This window comes from Heliangelus exortis, chromosome 7 (assembly GCF_036169615.1).
Source record: "Heliangelus exortis chromosome 7, bHelExo1.hap1, whole genome shotgun sequence".
Taxonomy (NCBI): Eukaryota; Metazoa; Chordata; class Aves; order Apodiformes; family Trochilidae; genus Heliangelus; species Heliangelus exortis.
In genome coordinates, this window is record NC_092428.1 from 18,289,278 (window position 1) to 18,308,173 (window position 18,896).

The following is an 18,896-nucleotide window of genomic DNA, read 5'->3' on the forward strand; positions in this document are numbered from 1 at the left end:
CCTTCATCCAGATGTTGCCCTGTGCTGAAGCAGATAAAAAGGACAGAGAAGCCTTGAAGTAAGAGAAGCAACGGAGCAACAGGTGTCTGCTTCTTCCCATCTGTCCTGCCAGAAGAGCTGCACAAATGTGGAGCGAATTCTGTGCTTTGGATGGGGGTGTGGGGGCTGTGTTTGAGTGACTGAGCAGTCCTTGCTGGATACACTGGACTTGGAGAGCAGGTCATAGTAAGACTTGTTGGACTGGTGTGAATGGACCCTTGGATCACTGATTGGTTTTCCATAGAAGAGCTCAAAACCTCCTGCTGAAGGAGTTAGTGGTGGCACAGTGTCTGAGCTAGAAGTGGTGAAGCCTGCAGTATGTGTGGTGACAGCTGGACCCTGTGTTACTAGGGGTAGGTTCATGAAATCAAATTATGGGTTCCCTTTTTTTCCCACCCACTGCCATTCCACTTTTCTATTTTCCTATTTTTTCTATCTGACATGAAAGACACAATATGTCAATTTCTTCCTTTTTGATATTCTTTTTTCTTTGCAAATGAGTCTTTGTGGCACTGGGCAGAACAAATGAACTCTACAGCTACTTACATCCTGCACAATTCAGTTAAGGTTGCTGGATTTGCATTTGATACATAAATGCAGAACTTGACCTAAGATCTGAAAGCAGCATTTATCTGAAGTCTGCTATCTTGAAGTATTTGCTATTCTAATAAGTTTTTAGGTCTTTTACTTGCTGTCATTATGAGGTCTCTTCTTGAGTAATTGCCTTGAAGCAATCACATGTAAGAATGAATAAAATCACATATAATGTATAATGTCTTTCAAACGTCACTGGTTAACAAACAGGAAAATGCCTGAGAAATGTCACATAAAGTTCAAGAAACAAGAGCCTGATTCTGTCTATTGGAAGGAAAACAACAGAAAGTTAATAGCTCAGTGCTAGAAGGTCACCAATGTCTCTGGGATATTTTTTACTTTGTTTGTAGTTCTAGCAAAATTTGATAAATATTTTCCACACAGAAATGTGAAAAAAAATGGGAAAGTGCTTTATTCTGTGGTTATTGTTGAGTTTTTTCCTGCTCTTGGGAACACTGATAAGAATAATGTCCATACCACACAAAACGTACTGTGTCCATATGAATGGCTAAAATAAGTAACAACCTATACTACAGCATCAGCAGTTTAACACTGTACAAGCTTCTGATTATTTTAATCACATAACAGTAAAATCAGGGATTTAATGGAGTTTATTACTATGAAACCCAATAGTGGTGAATCAGGCTTTTCCAGTGATCCTTCTCTCTTTAAATTTGTGTTTTATATTATCTCAGATACTCTTGAGTATTGCAGTCACTAAGGATTCAGCTGCAGCTTTGTTGCAGATATGTTGGTTCAAATAACAAACCAGGAGCCATAGCATCTGATGCTCTATCTACTTTAGTGGCTCATGTGATGCAGTAGGAGAAGATCTGGAGATGAAAAAGTTGGTGCCGAGGACCCAGTGTCCTTTATGCTTTCTACTTTATACTGCAGAGATTTCGTGGACAAAGGGTGTTACTTCAGATCACTTTTCGTCTGGTCCCATGGACTGAATGCTTGCTAGTGGCACACCTTCCACATCAGGTTCATCTGGAAGGAATTCAGTTTGTGCACTCTATGGCTGCACCTGATGTGAACCAAAGTGTGGTAGGTGGTGGTGAATAGGATATTTACTTAAAAATTTATTGTTGATCTGAACTAAAATGCAAATAGAGGTGCACCCTTAATCTATTCCTGCAGTGTGATCTTCTCTTGCTGGAGGACCAATCTTAAGGACTAGGTGCTCAATGGCAATTTATGGGTGGCTACTTTATAAAGCAGGCTGTTTTGTGATGGTTATCACCATCAGTGTGTGTTGTGTTTTGTGTTCTTAAGTTACTTGGTTGTCAGCCAGTTTTATTAATGTCAGCCACAGTTCATTTCAGTTTGTGATGATATGACAGATTATGACTCACAGCAATGACAGATCTTGGTTAGTGCCTGTGCCTCCTGTGGTCATCCTGGGCAAATGGGAAGAGCAGTCAGTGATAGCCAGGTGTATCCAGGATCCTAACAAATACATTTCTGCAAAGCTGAGGTACAAGCCTTAAATCAGTCATGTGCTGGCTAGAGATTTCCCTCTTTCCAGGGATCAGTGCAGTGTGGTCACCCTTCCTAACATCTCACTACACAGCAAGAAAGAATAAACAAGGGAACCACAAGGGACTGTCCTATGTTGTGGTTTATTCTTGAGGCAGACTCTGGAGAATTCTTAAGGTGGCAATGTTGCAGGCTCTCCCACCATATAGAAATTGTTCATCCCAGATTCTCACATGAGAAGTTCTGAGATCACAGAATCATAGAGTTTTCAGGGTTGGAAGGGGTCTTTAAGATCAGCTGGTTCCAACCCCCCTGCCATGGGCAGGAACACCTCCCACTAGATCAGCTTGCTCAGAGCCCTGTCCAGCCTGGCCTTAAAAACTTCCAGGGATGGGGCTTCCACCACCTCTTCAACCTAAGCAACCTGTTCCAGTGTCTCACCACCCTCATGATGAACTTCTTCCTGACTTCCAATCTAAATCTACCCTTCTCTAGTTTGATTCCATTTTCCGTAGTCCTATCACTACCTGACATCCTAAAAAGTCCCTCCCCAGCTTTCTTGTAGCATCTTCACTTATTGGAAGGCTACAATAAGGTCTCCTTGGAGCCTTCTCCTCTCCAGATTGAATAACCCCAACTCTCTCAGCCTGTCTTCACAGGAGAAGTGCTCCAGCCCTCTGATCATCCTCTTGGCCCTTTTCTGAACACATTCCAGCACGTCCATGTCCCTCCTATAGAAGAGGTTCCAGAACTGGATGCAGTACTCCAGGTGGGGTCTCACGAGAGCAGAGTAGAGGAGAAAAATCACTTCCCTCGACCTGCTGGCCATGCTTCTCTTGATGCAGCCAAGGATCCAGTTAACTTTCTGAGCTGCAAGTGTACACTGGTGGCTCATGTCGAACTTCTCATCCACCAGCACCTACATTCTTTTCCTCAGGGCTGCTCTCAAGCCAGCCACTGCCCAGCCTGTGCTTGGGATTGCCTTGACTCATATGCAGGACCTTGGAATTGATCTTGTTGAACTTCGTGAGATTGGCACGGGCCCACCTCTCCAGCCTGTCAAGGTCTCTCTGGATGGCATCCCTCCCCTCCAAAATGTCAGCTGCACCACACAGGTTCCCTGAGGAAGCAAACTTCCTCAGGGTGCACTCAATGCCACCATCCATGACTGTCACGATTTAGCAGTTTGGGCAGGCCACAAACCTAATGACAGAATTCCTCTCTATCTATCCCCCCCACAAAGGGAAGATAAAAGGGGAATGAAGACTGGAGACCTTCAGTGTGAAACTGAAAACTATTGGATACAGATTTTACTAACACGAGGGAAAGGTAATAACATATAAGGTAAGGTAACAAAGAACAAAAAAATAATATGTGTATACATATATATATATATATATACACAACCAGGTAGCATGGCAGGAATGAACAGCAGCATGGCCAGCAGGAGGTGAAAGAAAAAAAAGGGAGGAGCTGCTGGCTTTCTGATCTTTTATAGAGTATGTCAGGAAATGGGAGGGAATAGAGCCCTCCCCTTACATTCCGCCACTCTCAGAGTCTGAAAAGCCCTCCTTCTTATATCCTCCTGTTCAAATAGTGACATTCCACCCCTTATTCCATTCCATTTCTCTCCATACTCATTCACCTGGCGATGCCCTGTCTTTAAACAAGATTTTGTTAAGCCCAGGCTGCATATCCTCATCATGGCAGTTTCTCAAAGCAAGACAGATGGTACAGGGTCTGTCAGGGTTCATGCCCTCATGTGCTGCAAACTCTTCCTGAGACTCTTGGGCACCACTGCATTATCCTGGGGAAAAAAAAAAACTTAATACAACTAATTACTGTTATATAACAATTAAAACTATACAAAGTGAAACTAGATTCTCTTGGCTAGAGTTAGGTGATATGCAATGGACCTCCCCATCCTCCTTGCATAGTCCACCAAATGTATCCTGGACTTTGAGCAGAAGCAACACCACGGATGGGTTTGTCTTTGCCCAAAGCAGGATGGGCCCAAACAGTTTTCCCCACCAGGTTCTTTTTGCACACAACAGGGACTTTATCCCCACCCACTTTATGTAAAAGGTCTGATTGAGCAGGACCAGCTCGACTGAGAGATTGATCCCCTAGTGCTAACTAGCCAGGTGGCTTCTGCCAAATGCATATTCCAGTTTTTGAAAGTCCCACCACCTGTTGATTTCAGGGTGGTTTTCAGCAAGCCATTGTGGCATTCAATTTTTCCAGATGCATGATAGGGGATATCCACTCTACACCATGCTCTTTAGCCCAATTATCTATGAGATGGTTTTTGAAATGCATCCCATTGTCTAACTTGATCCTCTCTGGGGTACTATGCCACCACAACACTTGCCTTTCAAGCCCCAGAACAGTATCATGGGTAGTGGCATGAGGCACAGGGTACATTTCAAGCCACCCAGTGCTTGCTTCAACCACTGTGAGCAGATAATGCTTCCCCTGGTGAGTCTGAGGGGGTGTGATGTAATCTATCTGTCAGGCCTCTCCATACTTATATTTACACCAACATCCCCTGTACCACAAAGATTTTAACCACTTAGGCTTGTTTGACTGTTGCACATACATCACAATCATGAATGACCAGTGTAATAGTGCCTAAAGTTAAGTCCACCCCTGGGTCACAGGCCCATTAGTAGGTTGCATCTTGCCCTTGGTGACCTGAAGTGTCATGGGCCCAGCAAGCTAGAAACATTTCACCTCTGTGCTCCCATGCTAAATCTGTTTGAAACACTCTAGCTGCCTTGTCCACCTGATGGTTTTGCTGGTGTTCCACACTGGCCTGACTCTCTGGGTGTCCACAGGATGTACCTTTACTGTTAGTGATACCTTGCCACAGAGTGACAGCCCAAATAAGCTTCCTCCTGCACTGCCAGTTGTCCCATTTCTATCCCTTCAGCCACTCCCACAAGGCATTTGCTGCCATCCATGAGTCAGTGTAGAGATAAAGCACTGGCCACTTTTTCCATTCAGCAATGTCAGGGCCAGTTGGATGGCTTTTACCTCTGCAGACTGACTGGATTCACCATCCCTGTCAGCTGCTTGAGTGACTTGTTGTGTAGGACTCCAAACTGCTGCTTTTCACCTCTGCTGACTTCCTACGTGGCAGCAGGATCCATTGGTGAAGAGAGCAAACTTCTGATCATCTGAAAGTTCATTATATGGAGGGGCTTCCTTGACACAGTTCACTATCTCATCTGGTGGCATCCCAAAATCTTAACCCTCTGGCCAGTTTGTAATCAATTCCACGATGCCTGGATGATCAGGGCCCCCTATTTGACCTTACTGTGTTGTCAAGGCAATCCACTTACTCCAAGTGTTATCAGTGGCATGGCACGTAGATGAGATCCTCCCCTTGAACATCTACTTGAGAACTGGCAGATGGGGTACCAGGAGGAGTGTTGCCTCAGTACCAATCACTTCTGAAGTGGCTCGAACCCCTTCATAAGCAGCCAATATTTCTTTTTCAGTTGGAGTGTAATTGGCCTCTGAACATTTATACTACCGACTCCAAAACCCTAGGGCTCAACCTTGAGTCTCAATAGGTGCTTTCTGCCAGAGGCTCCAGATGGGACCATTATCACTGGCTGCTGGGTAGAGCACATTTTTCATCTCCTGTTGTGTTCAGAGAGGTCCCAGGGCCCCTGCATGGACAATCTCTTGTTTTATCTGCTCAAAGGTCCTGTTGCTGTTCAGGGCCCCATGTAAAACTGTTTTTCTTTCGAGTGACATCATCAAGGGGTTTTACAGTCTGAGTGTACCCAGGAAGGTGCATGCTCCAAAATTCCACCTACCAAAGGTCTGCATCTCTTTCTTATTAGTGGGTGAAGACATGGTTGCAATTTTGATGACCATATCCCTATGGATGTCCTGGTGCCCATCTTGTCATCTAACTCCCAGGAACTGGATCCCTCTGGCAGGTCCCTTGACCTTGCTTCTCTTTATGGCAAAACCAGCTTCTAGTAGTATGCAGATTACTTTCCTGCCTTTTTCAAAGACTTCAGCTGTATTACCTTATACAACAATAGTGTCAATATATTGCAGATGATCTGGAGCTCCACCCTTCTCCAGTGCAGGGTGGATTAGTCCATGGCAGATGGTGGGACTATGCTTCCACACCTGAGGCAGTCAGTTCCAGGTGTACTGGACACCCCACCATGTGAAAGCAAACTGGGGCCTGCACTCTGCTACTGAGTCCAGTGCCCACACTGAACAGAAGGGTTTGTGCACCTAATATACCTATAGAAATTTTTGCTGTTCACCTTGATCTCCCTGGCTAGATTTAGTTCTGAGCTTTGGCTTTTCTAACTAGGTCTCTTGCTGCTCAGACAGCTTCCTTATATGGCCCCCATTCTAGCTGTCCTTTCTTCCATTCCTTGTAGTTTCTTTTTTTTTGATAGTGTGTCCAGGAGCTCCTTGTTCATCCAGGCAGGTCTCCTAGTATTCTTTCCTGCCTTCCTCTTTGTTGGTATATCTTGTTCCTGGACACGGAAAAGGTGATCCTTAAATACTAAGCAGATGCCCTGAGCCCCCCTTCCCTAACTAGGGCTTTGTCCCACTGTACTTTGGCCAGCAGATCCCTGAAGTGATCAAAGTCTGCACACTTAAAGGTGAGGGTTGTAAGCTTGGAATACATTTTCCTAGATGCCCTGAGGATCTTAAATTAAAGTGCTTCATGATCATTGCAGGCAAGGTTGTCCCTGAGTCTCATGCTGGTCACCAGCCCTTCGCTGTTGGTGAGAACAAGGTCCAGCATTACACCTTTTCTAGATGGTTAGATGTCCTTCACCTGCTGTACAGATTAATTTCTAGACAGATAATCTCATCACGAAGGATATTGCAATGTATGTCACAGGTCAAAATAGTATGTAAGCTGCTCAATGTATTACAGCTTGTTGATTTCTGCCCTTCAGGTCTTCCAGAACTTGTCAGAAAATGTACTTAGTTCAAGTCTAATGCTGAGCTTTGCATTTTTAATTCTATTTGGTCTGATTGACTGTGTGTATAACACAAGGAACAGGCCCTTGTGGGCTGCATATTTTCAGGAGGCTGAAGAGAATCAGTTATTGCACCTAAAACTGGTTGTTTTCATGCTCAGGTATTGGGCTTCAGGGAAGTCTGTTTTATACAGTAATGTGGGAATAATTTGTATTTTACTAATTTCTCTGATTTTGGTTGTCCAAAGAAGTGCTGATTCCTACTGCTTATCCATACTTACAGGTGTTGTGTCGTCACAGAGATTGGTCAGGTTTGAGGAAGGGTCCCAGTAACTACCCTTTAGAAATGAACAAGGCTGGAGTTGAGCACCCTAAGAAGGAGTTAACTGACAGACTTCTGATATTATAAGTCATTAATTATTTTTCTCTGTCTCTACACTTTCTACAAAGAGGTCATTGTTATTTGACTGAGAAGTTTTCTGGTTAAATAGATGTGCCTGTTCTGTCTTCAAATTTACATCTTCCTCAGAGGCTTATCCTTTCACTTTTCTGTTTGGCCATGATAATTTTTTAACTCCCTTCTTTAATCTGGAGGTATAGAGTTGGGATTATGGCCACTGAATAGAGGCTTCTGAGAACTTCTTTCTTCCAGCAGGTAATACACAGTAAGGGTAGCACCCAGGGTTTTCTGATTCTCATTGGCCAAAAGCTATCTGAAAGAAGCTGGCTCAGGCAAGCCAAGCGGAGTCTGTCTTGATGAGAGCCTAAATACTTATCTTCTCCAACTGGATCAAGTTCTGTCACCATTCAGTGTGATTTATTTATTTGTTGCTACTGTCCTTTAGCTAAAACATCAGAACTATCCTAGAACAACTAAAATTTAGAACCAGGCACTCCTGCTGACCTGCACTCTCCTTTTGTGAGCAGCAGCAGCTACAATTACCTCATGTATCACCTCACCTGTGAAGCATCATTTGAGTCAGCTGCCCTTCTCTTCCTAGTCATGGTAGATGTGAGGGTCTCATGTTTCAGATTAAGTTTACTTTAGAATATAGGAGGTTTTCTCCATTTCCAAGCACTGGCTCTATTTGTTGTCATCTTCTGACAATGGACCTTGTAGGGCAAGTAGCTGGTAAACTACAGAGTTAGTATTTAATTTCTTCTTCTCATGTCAGTTTCTTCTTTTTCAGTCTTTCCATGTAAACTGCCAGAATGTTAAGTAATGGCAGCAGGGCAATGCCTCTTCATCCTGGAAAGAAATCCAGCTTGATGTACATCATGCCCATCCTTGTCCCCTGGTGACCTAGTGATCGGATCCCATCTTGAGTCTTATTACGCTTTGTCACCATCTGGTTCTTTGATACTGACAAGGAACTGGTTTTGTTTTTAAAGCAATCTCCTCATTGTCCCTCTTGCAATTTAATAAAATCCTAACATTAATTTATACCTTGTGAAAAATGCTTTGTGATGGTCTTTCAGCACTGTTATAGTTTCTGTTACTTGATACTACATTGTGATTTATTTCACAAATATACGTGGTGGGGCCATAAATTCAGTGATTAAGATGAGCCAAACCAACCACAAAACTTTTGGCCCTTATCTTTTCCCCAAATCAGAGCTGCCTGTGAGTTCTGTGCTCTCATGCAAAAAAACCAGTAAGTCCCCCTGCTTTTTCCCTTGACATTTATGTGTTAATACTGTAAGATTCTGAAACAACACCTGACAGGTTGTATATTGAGAATGAACATTTCACATGCTTGCTTGAAGACCTTGGCATTTTGCATCTCTTTTTTCAGTTTCCATAGTTGCAAGCAGTAATTTAGTAAGTTGGGGATGGAGGTAAGCATTGCCTAGTCTTATACATTTTTTGATGCTCCTTTTGATACATTTTTGCATAATGGCTCTCTGAAAGTCACTCCAAAACGATTCTCAAAAATACGTCTCCAGAACAGACTAACATGTGGAGTACCAACAAATGCACTTTTATATATTTTCAGACTATTTCAGAGATAAGCCTTGATGTTTTGCTACCTTGTTGATAACCTGAATTTTTCATGTAATTACCACTCACACCATTCATATTAACCAGGTATAGAATTTGGTGTTTCTTTCCATTAGATTCCTTTAATAATTGTGATGTTGTAATGGTGACCTATTTGTTTGAAGAGCTTCCTAGTTTGCATATTTGGTCAGTGTACTTGGAACAGGTTGGACTTATCTTCTTTTCCCATGGAATAACTGAAAAAAACTTTACTGAGCAGTCAAGGTTCTTACCTGTCACTCTGAACCTTCAGCTGAAGAGTTTGCTCCCTGCAAGAGCTAAGTAAGCTAAGTAACATGCTTGCTTGCTTTCATGCTAAGAGGTGCTATCTCAGTCATACTGGGGTGTTTAAGTACTGAGCTAAGAAGTAAATGCCTGCAGAATCACTCCATAATCACTGATTAATGTAGACACTCTTAGTGATTTGCATGTGGTGTTTTGCTGAGAAGAAAAGGATTGGTAATTAGCTGATGCTTTTTGGAAAAAAATCTTGAGCAAGTTTTGTAAACACTGATGTACAAAGTGATGATTTAAAATACCTAGAAACTGCAAAATGTGCAGTTAGCTGCACAGGCAGGGAGATCCATAGATGTGGATTCCTGATCCGACAAAGGGAGAACACTGTTTCGATGTTCATCCTCTTTCTTTCCAGCAGATAAAAATGCTATTATAGCTTTAAAATGTATTAAACTGCATTCTTAAAACAAGTTAAGGTTTTAGTTAGAATCTGGTTATCTTTCATAGCTAAATATATCTACGTTAGTACATAGAGAGATTGTGTTTAATCTGTGTACCACTGGACTAGATAATCAAGTGATACACTTCATCAACAGATCTTCTGGAAAATTTCTCTGGAAATGCAGTGTTTCATTATTGAGGGTGACTTGCAAAAGGGATCTGCATGCTATGGCAACCACAACTGTTTTTAGTGATAATAATAACAACTCATTCAGCAATGAGGAAAAATTAAACAAAAAACCAACCACTCTACAGTAATTTGAAGTGAAGCAAGAGAAAGAAATCAGTCACTGTAACCACCTGCAAGCCATGGCTCAGAACAGTAATCTTGTACTTCTTTGGAAAAAAAAATCAGCTTAATTCAAAATAGTTCACTGCTAATGCAGTGAATTCATTAAATGGCTTTATCTTAGATCATGAGTCTGATCACATCTACTGCTTTTTGGCTGCCTCTGTCTTCTCATCATCTGCAAACAATCACAGGTGACAATGTAAAAATAGAAACATCTTAAGAGATTTTTGAGATCCTGTGTTATTCTTGTATTTTTTTTTAATTTCCATCCATCTGTTTATCTTTCTTTAGAAATGTATTAAGCAACAGAATCTTTCATCTTTTTGGTTTTGGTTTTGGGGTTTTTTTGGGTTTTTTTTTGTTTTATGTTTGTTTGGGTTTTGTTAGGGGGGACATGACACCAACCATATTTGGTAAGATATTTTCTCTGGTAGGCTTCTTGCTGCTCCTCATTTTATGTCCTATCTGTCTTTCTCTGTCTTTTTTTTGGCAGTGTCCTCTCTGAGACTGCTCACACTTCCAGTAACCTTCCTCTTTCTTTATCCTATTTTGTTTTGTTGCTAAACTGAACTATTGCAGGTTGTAGGTTTGTTCTAGCAAGTATTTCATTGGTCTTAGGATTTTATGCTGTTTGTTTTCTGGTTTTGGGGTTTTTCTTGGTGCTGTTGGGATTTTTATTTTTTTTAAATTAAGGTTTATATACACTGGTTTGATCTTGTCTGACGAGTTTTGTTTCAGTACCATTTGGTCTTCCCAGATGTTACCAGTCTTTCAAGCTCAAATCTGGATATTATTTTTAAGTTTTGTAAATACGTGTTTAGCATTTTAAATCACTGTGGTTATATAATAGGTTTAGCACAAGCTTAACCTAGAGGCTACCATGGCTGTATTTTTAAGATCTTGTATGTATTCCTGGCTTTAATCATTCTATTAGCCAGACTGCTTCTGGTTACATTTATAACCATTTAATCCACATGTTTTGCTAATTGTTAATAGTGTAATTCATTACTATCATCTGTTTTTACTTGAGGTGTCTAAATATCTGTCCAGGCTTTTGTCTTTTAGTCTCTTCAGGAGCTATTTCTGTTTTAATCCCCTTCTGAAAACTACTGAACCATATTAAAATGATTTGCATTATTAGTACATAGGTACTCTCTATATACTGGAGTAGATTTTAAGAATTTTTCTTCACATAGCCACAAAGCTCTATTTTTTAATTTCCAGTTTATTTTAATCTCTGTCCTGTGTAGTTTTGAGTCACGCCAAAAATATCTTCATTAGACTGCCTCTGATCTACAACAGGGCATTTGGGCATGCTGTGTCTGAGTTCTGTGATAACTTTCTTGAAGTTAGTAAGCATATTGGAAAATCAAATTAATAATTTAAAATTTTTATTTTCATGTGTTCCATTTCTAGGATTCTCAGATAATTACATTGATTTTTCTAGTTACTTGTTTTTAGATTTGCCTATTAATTTTAAACTCTCTTTTTTATCCTCTTGGAATTTTTTTAATTTTCAAGACTGTGTAGCCAGTATATATTTTGTGACTGGCTGAGGTGCATTTTTGCAGAATCGCCATTTAAGAACTTCTGAAGAATTTTAAAACCAGATATGTTATATAAAACCTCAGCTAATCTTTGTGACAATGTTTTATGGAATATTTGTTTGGAAGAAAAATTGATTTGGCATCTCTCTGCTTGATAGTTTAAAACCATCTAGACACACTGGCTAGCCATGCTTCTTCATTTTGTTTTCCAGTCTTGTAAACATTTCCACATTCCATCTGTGATGTCTAGTCCATGCATGAATAAAATATGAAGTAATTTAATACTACGTATTATGTCAAGGGGTTGCTGTTTATTCTCAGTCTGGAAACTGAACTTTTTTAGATCAGATACTGAAACTTCTTTGGTTTTTGCTGCTCATTCAGGGCCTTGTCAATGAGGCCACACTGTACAAATATGTCTCATTCTCTGTAATGTGTAAAAGCCATAACTGTTTTGTACTATCATCTATATTATAACTGTGTTCTTGAAAAGGATGTGGAGGAGGAAGGAGTTAGGTCTCATTTCTCTTCTTGCATGTGGACTGCTGGAGGTAATACAGAGCCCATGGGCCACCCCAGGTATCAGCCTGGGTGAGCTTGCATCCAACAAGCAGCTGTGGTTGGATGACAGGCAGGTAACTGGAAGTCTCTGCAGTCCTTTACCTCAAGACAAGAAACCTTTCAGTATTCAGGCTCCAACTGAGCTGAAGGGGTAAAGGCAGGATCTTACTAACTTTGGATCCATATAAACTAAAATTTCTGCTAAAATAGCATGTTGGTACCACAAGGCCATTAGTATTTACATACAAGAGATAATGTGCATGTGTGTTTGAAGCTGTTTGCTCAACACTTGGCAGACTGTAAAGCTGTAGCAACCACATACTTGTGTTAGGATGAGGAGTTCCCTGGCCCACGTTTCTATGTCTAGTGTAGGACAACTCTGAAATGTATTCTTACATTCTGGGCTGTGCTGTAGCATTTACAGAAGTATTCAATCTCTGTGAAAAGATGTTCAGTGGGACATGGTAGGGGCATAAGCTCCCTCTTAAATCTTGCTGTCTATATGATCCCTAACTCCTGCCATCCACATGTAAATAAAGATAAGCACTGTACCATTATAGCTATTAGCATTCTATCCATGCTCAAAATTTTAAATAAATGGTAACATTTAGCTATAATACTGACTTTTGTCTCTTGGTTTACAGAGCTTTAAATAATGAAAGGATGAAGTTAAAAGTAGTGTTTGGCTAGTAATTTCTAAACATGTTTTTTCTTAAATCAGAACATAGAACCTCTGACAGTGAAAAAATGGACAGTAAACCAGGTATCTATCATTTTAAACCTATCATTTTAAAAAGCCTGACAGTTAATATATATTTTATGCTTATGTGCTGATGAGATGTGAATTTTAAAAGAGATGTTAAAGCAAATAATTTCGTTTCTTTATCTGTAGTGCTTCTCATGAAAAAGGACATCATCACTCCAGATGATGACCTGTGTTTTGTCAATTAAATTGCTGTATGTTTCCTTGATGAAATAATTATTAGGTAAGCTTTCCTGAATATATTTGTGCCTTGCATTTTCACATTTCTCCCTCCTTGATTGAGAGACCAGATCACTCATCAGACTCCTAGACATTAGAAAACCAAAATCAGATATATCAAACCATGACCCTACATACCTTTATAAGAAAATCCCACTTTCCTTTGTATGAGAATAGCAAACTAGTAAATATGCAGGATTTGTCTTCAGTTTTTCAAATACCCACTTTTTTCCAGCTTAAATTTATGTCCAGGTATTTGTTCAGTATGTGGCCATAGAATATTTAAGTAAATATTTTCAATAGAAATGCTCCATGAGGATAGTGTCTTCAAAAGTCTTCTTCCTTTCACTTTCTAGTGCCATGTGAAAAAGAATTTGTAGATATTCATGAGTATATTTGAATGTTCAAGCTGGTCTCTTTGGTTTCATTTTAGTCCATTATCTGTACAAATTTCTCTTTGGAAAATTAAGAGCATGAGTTACATGCAGGATATAATGGGAGTCTGTGGTTTGTACAGAACAGTCTCTGGAGTCATCTTACAAGTCAGTTTTATTGTGTGCATGTAACTAAAACCATCTATGTGACTTGCTGTTAGCAATATTATTTGGACAGCCCTAAATCAAACTCTGAATGGGCAAGATTACAGAAGGCAGGTTCCTACTGGATCCCTCAGGTTAAACTCACTGATATCCAGTCTTTTCACCTTCTTGACATAGAAAGTATTAAAAGAGGTAAGTTTGTGCCAGCTTTCCTTGTTTCATCAAGATCTATCTTCTGCACACAGGTTTGTGTTTACCAAAACCAAAGTGGAAATAGCATGTGAACAGCATAAACCAACTGTGGTCAAAACAGTCATGCATTTGCGTAACTGCTGTATTTAAAGGAAAGGCTGGCTCCCTTTGGTACAGCTTACTACGAGCTTTTCCTTAGGAGTTTGTCCTTTTCAGGCATCTCTTGTGGAAGGCACTTCTAAATAACGTTGGTTTTGCACAGCAGTAGAAAACAAGTTTAACTGGTTTAACTGTTTCGTTGCAGTTTTTGATAAATGGCCACTGACATGGACTACGAAAGACCCAACGTTGAAACTATCAAGTGTGTGGTGGTGGGAGATAATGCAGTGGGAAAGACTCGTCTGATCTGTGCAAGAGCGTGCAATACAACCTTGACTCAGTATCAGCTGCTGGCAACTCACGTACCAACTGTCTGGGCCATTGATCAATACCGTGTCTGCCAAGAGGTAAGGACTGCAGGTGTACAAAATATGGAGCACATGCTGTGAGATTGTACTATTATTTATTGGCAAGACTTTCTTTGTCAGGATGCAGCAATGAGCTCAGAAGTATTTTATGTGTGGTGTCTACTGCAGCCATGGTCTGAAACACAGAGTCCCTCATTCCAAAGTAAATGTTTTTTTAATCAAGAGTGTTTTTAGGAAGATGCATATTCTGCCTGCTTTTTAAAATACACCACTTGGCGAAAGCTCTAAGTGGGAGACTCTTGGTCTTGTATACTAGGGACTTTCTTAAAGGGCAAATTAGAAAGGTACCTGATTGATAGAGGGAAGGAAAATGTCCTGTGTCTTCTTTTCTAGGTCCTTGAACGTTCAAGAGATGTTGTGGATGAAGTGAGTGTTTCCCTTAGGCTGTGGGATACGTTTGGGGACCACCACAAAGACAGGCGCTTTGCTTATGGAAGGTAAATTGATCCAAGCAGAATTTTAAGTAATAATTATTGTAAAAAAATATGGCAAATCTTAGTTTTGAAAAGCAAAGACTTGGAAACAATCAAGAGTATTCGTATTCCTGCTTGCTGGAAAGAGGATTATCTGTTGCAAGGATTAAAAATATATAAATATTTTTAAAGCAGCATAGTTTTACTATGCTATATTTCCTTGAACAGCCTGCTAAAATCCGTCAGCAACTGCTGTCCTGCTTCAAATTTTAAAGAACAGTCTCTAAAATAAGATCGTAGTTATGTAAAACTGAACATCAGCATTCCCTGTCTGTATAGACAGTGTGTGATATAACTGCCTAACAAGCAACTAACAAGGAGAGATGTTGGGAAACATCACTCTTACTCAATGGAATATTTATTATATTAAAAGCAGTGATGTTCAATGGGCTGCTAACCTCTTGAAAGCAGAGCCATTTGCATGACAGGTGAGGCTTTTCTATATTTTCTTAATTAAAACTGAGGAAAGGAAAGGGTTTTCTGCTATAATTAACAAATGTTTGCTGGTCAATTGATTAGTCCTGGAAATTCTAAAAAATAAAATGAAAAGGAATGTAATCTAGATTCATTCCAGCACATATAATACAAACTTAGAATAGTTTCAACAAGGACTAAGGCCACTATCAGTCTTTCTGTTATGTTTAATGGTAATTATCTGGCCTTGTGGAAGTACAGGCAGAAGAGCAGCCGAGTAGCAGGCATCTGAAAACGGGTATGAGAACAGATAACCTGTACTGGGCAAATAGTGAGATGAAGATTGGTTTTGGACAGACCTTAGTCCTTGCATGTTCTTTTCACTCTTGCACTTTTAAATTTTCTTTTGCTGTGTGTTTCTGCCACTGCAGATAATAAAAATTCCATAGACAGATACTATTTTTTTTCCACTTGGGAATGCCCTTTGTAGAGTGTCTGTCCCAGTTTTGGATTCCATGCTGCTACAATGTGCTGTCTTACTGTTTTCCTTCTCTTTGTGCTACCTGGTGAAACAAGTGACTTGGAAGGATGACAGTCTTCTATTTTCCACCTCTTAGAACAGCTGAAGAGGGTTCTTTTGATTGAATCCAGCAATTAAATTTTCTGACTGTAAAACTCCATATGGCAGTTTGTACAAAGCCTCCTTTGTATACGGTGCTGTGTTGGTTGTGTTTGCATAGAGTTATGAATTAGCTTGAGGTTTGTGTCAGTGGCCAAAGTAGGGACACATCTGGGCTACACAACCCATTTGTAGCTAGGCTGTGGGAGTGTGGAAAGTTACTGACTTTAAGGTAATGTTGACTTTAATATTTGGTGCTACTTGAGTATATGAATAGGTAGTGTTTTACCATTTGGAAGCATATGGAGCCTACTTTGATAAATATGGATATAATTAATGTTTCCACTAACTGTTGCTCTTTGATGTGGCCCCCTGATATTCTGCAACAGATACTGTGTCACTGAGAAGATTACTAGAGATTAGGAGAACAAAATCAGACATGTTCTGAACTCTGATCTGACATTTACTAACTGGACAAGAGAGGGGAGAAACAACATACTTAGTATCTAATCCTGCAAACACCAAGGACTACATGAATAACTTGAGATCTCATGGGATTAAGCATATGAACAGATCGATTCATTTGTGATGTTAGCAGAACTGAACCTGTGTAGAATCAGGTTTGATATACCCTGAGCAACTCTAAAAGGTTGTTCTGGAAACCTGCTGTTCTGTTACTGGACAGTTGGGTTTTTTGTCTGGGGTTTGCTTTTGCTTTTTGGGGTTGGTTTTGGGTTTGGTTTTTTTTGGGTTGTTAGTTTTGGTTTGGTTTGTTTTTTTCCTGCAAGTCTGTTAATGCAGAAAGTAACTCCAAACTTTAAAGAAACTGTTTTATAAAAAGAATGTAATTTGTAAAAATTCCTAGTTGTAAGCACTGATTAGGTGCTTCATTGTTCTGAAAAGTATTAATGTTTCCTTTGAAAACAGCTGTCTATTATTTTCTCTATTCTAGCAATTTAAAAAGAGATTCCCAATATTGAATGTTGACATTTATAGGAATTTATTTTAACTTGTCTCTGCACATTGAACAACAGTCTTTTCATAACTAAGTCAAATTTTGCAGTACAGTGAAAGGCATATTTTACACAAAATTGCTCAAGGCTATGGCTACAAGTGGCCTATATTTCTGATTGTCTGAAGGGTCCTATAATATAACCCTTCAGAATCCCTCAATTTTTAATGCATGTGCCCCTTGTGCAGAGGGTGGCTTCTTTTACCCATTCAGACAAGACCTTTAGTTGTCCTAAACATGGTGTAACAAGAACCAGCAGATCCTTAATTCACCTGCTACTCATTGCAAAAGATTGCTCCATACAGTTTTATAAAATGTTACAGAAACAGATTATGCTATAGATGGCAGGGTGAACACCTAATAGGTCTTGCAACAAAGATAAATCCTTGTTAATTTTTTATTTTTCACATACAGAAACATGAAAGGAGAATGACAAAAATGTGTTTCAGTATTTTTGTATGACAGAGAGAAACATACTTACATGTCACTGAGGAAAGAATAATTTATGTTTTTGCTGCCATCCTTTAAAATGGAAGCCAAAAAAGTGAGATCCAGCTTGTATTCTACTGTATGGAGTTTAGTTTAATAATCACAGTCCTCCAGGAGCTTTGAGAAACAGTTCTTGACAGCTTAAGGGAGGGAGGGAGGAAGGGGGATGTGGCTGGAGGGACTTATAGAAGTATTTGCTGCAGTTTCATAGCATTATGTGAGGTTTTTTCCTTTATCTAGAGTGTATGCTTTAGATTTAGAAGTACCTGTTTGGTTCATCTTAGCTACTATGTGATGCCAAACAGTCATTTGTTGATAGTGCCTCACAGGGTTTCACGTGATGCAAAATCACTCCAAAGTGTTGTAAAATGACAGTGTCTCAGTTTTGATCAGCATTTTTGTTTTCAGCTCCTAGTCACCTCCTTGTTTAAAAACAACCAGGTCTCAGTGCTATGGTATTCTCTTAAGCCTGAAAATAAGATGAGAACTTTTTATAAACTCAGATTGTTATTTTGTGCCAGTTTCCCTGTGATGCACACAACTCCATGTGTGAAGACAGGAAAATATCTTAATTTACATTTCAGGTTGTCAGGATCCACCATCCTTTGTCCTCCTGTACACTCTGATTCTGAACGAGAGTGTCACCACATCATTGTGTTAAAACTAATCCTAAAAGCAAAATGGGAAAAAGACTGGCTTGTGCTTTCTTTCCTTTTGTATGCTTGCTTTTTAAATTTTTTTTTCAGGTAAACATATTCGAGTACAATTTGATTAATATCCTGCATATCCTGTTTTTTGATACATGCAGCTCCTCTATGTGTAAACATGAGCACAAATCTGCTGAGTTAATTCAGTCCCAATCAAATATTTATTCTCAATACCATGGATGTGGTTTGTCAGCTAATTCAGCCAGGATGATTTATTTACTTGCAACTTAAATATGAGCTGTAGACCAAACAAAATCTGTTCATACAGCATGGACAGAAAACATCTTTTTCCTCATGACTTACAAATGTGAATGAGTCTTGCTATGAGACTGCTGACAGAGGGTCTTAAAATATGTTCAGAGTATTTCCTCTCTTGTGGATGGATTTCATAAACCTAGTTGGTATTGTATGTACACAGAGAAACACAGGCATTCATCTTGTTCTGTGTGATTACAATTCCCCTAACCAGTTACTTCAGTGTGATGGAATCCATACAACTTCTGAGTGTTGCTGAAAAGGGTAGACCCTTCACTATTTTAAGTCTTCCACCGATCCCTTCAGTATTCTTTTGATTTCTGTTTCTTTTTCTTAAAGGACAGTGATAATGGTATTTCTATAAAAGCAAAACCTAGTTACATTTGATGTAAAACTGTATTTGCATTCAGCAAATTCAGTGAG

The 18,896-nt window shown here is 39.7% G+C and overlaps 1 protein-coding gene across 8 annotated transcripts in view; it reads left to right on the top strand.

The window, feature by feature from the left end:
* RHOBTB1 (Rho related BTB domain containing 1) overlaps positions 1-18,896 on the top strand; it is a 64,780-nt gene that overhangs the window by 17,392 nt on the left and 28,492 nt on the right. For 6 of the 8 annotated variants that reach the window (XR_011726830.1, XR_011726829.1, XM_071749143.1 and 3 more), the window contains 2 exons: positions 14,282-14,483; positions 14,838-14,941. Coding sequence is in view for 4 of the 8 variants with exons in the window: in XM_071749143.1 (XP_071605244.1) it covers positions 14,292-14,483; positions 14,838-14,941 (296 nt within the window). In the remaining 4 variants the exon portion in view is untranslated. Of the gene's footprint in view, positions 1-14,281; positions 14,484-14,837; positions 14,942-18,896 lie in introns of those variants that run through there. The other 2 variants (XM_071749146.1, XM_071749145.1) reach the window with 2 other exon arrangements.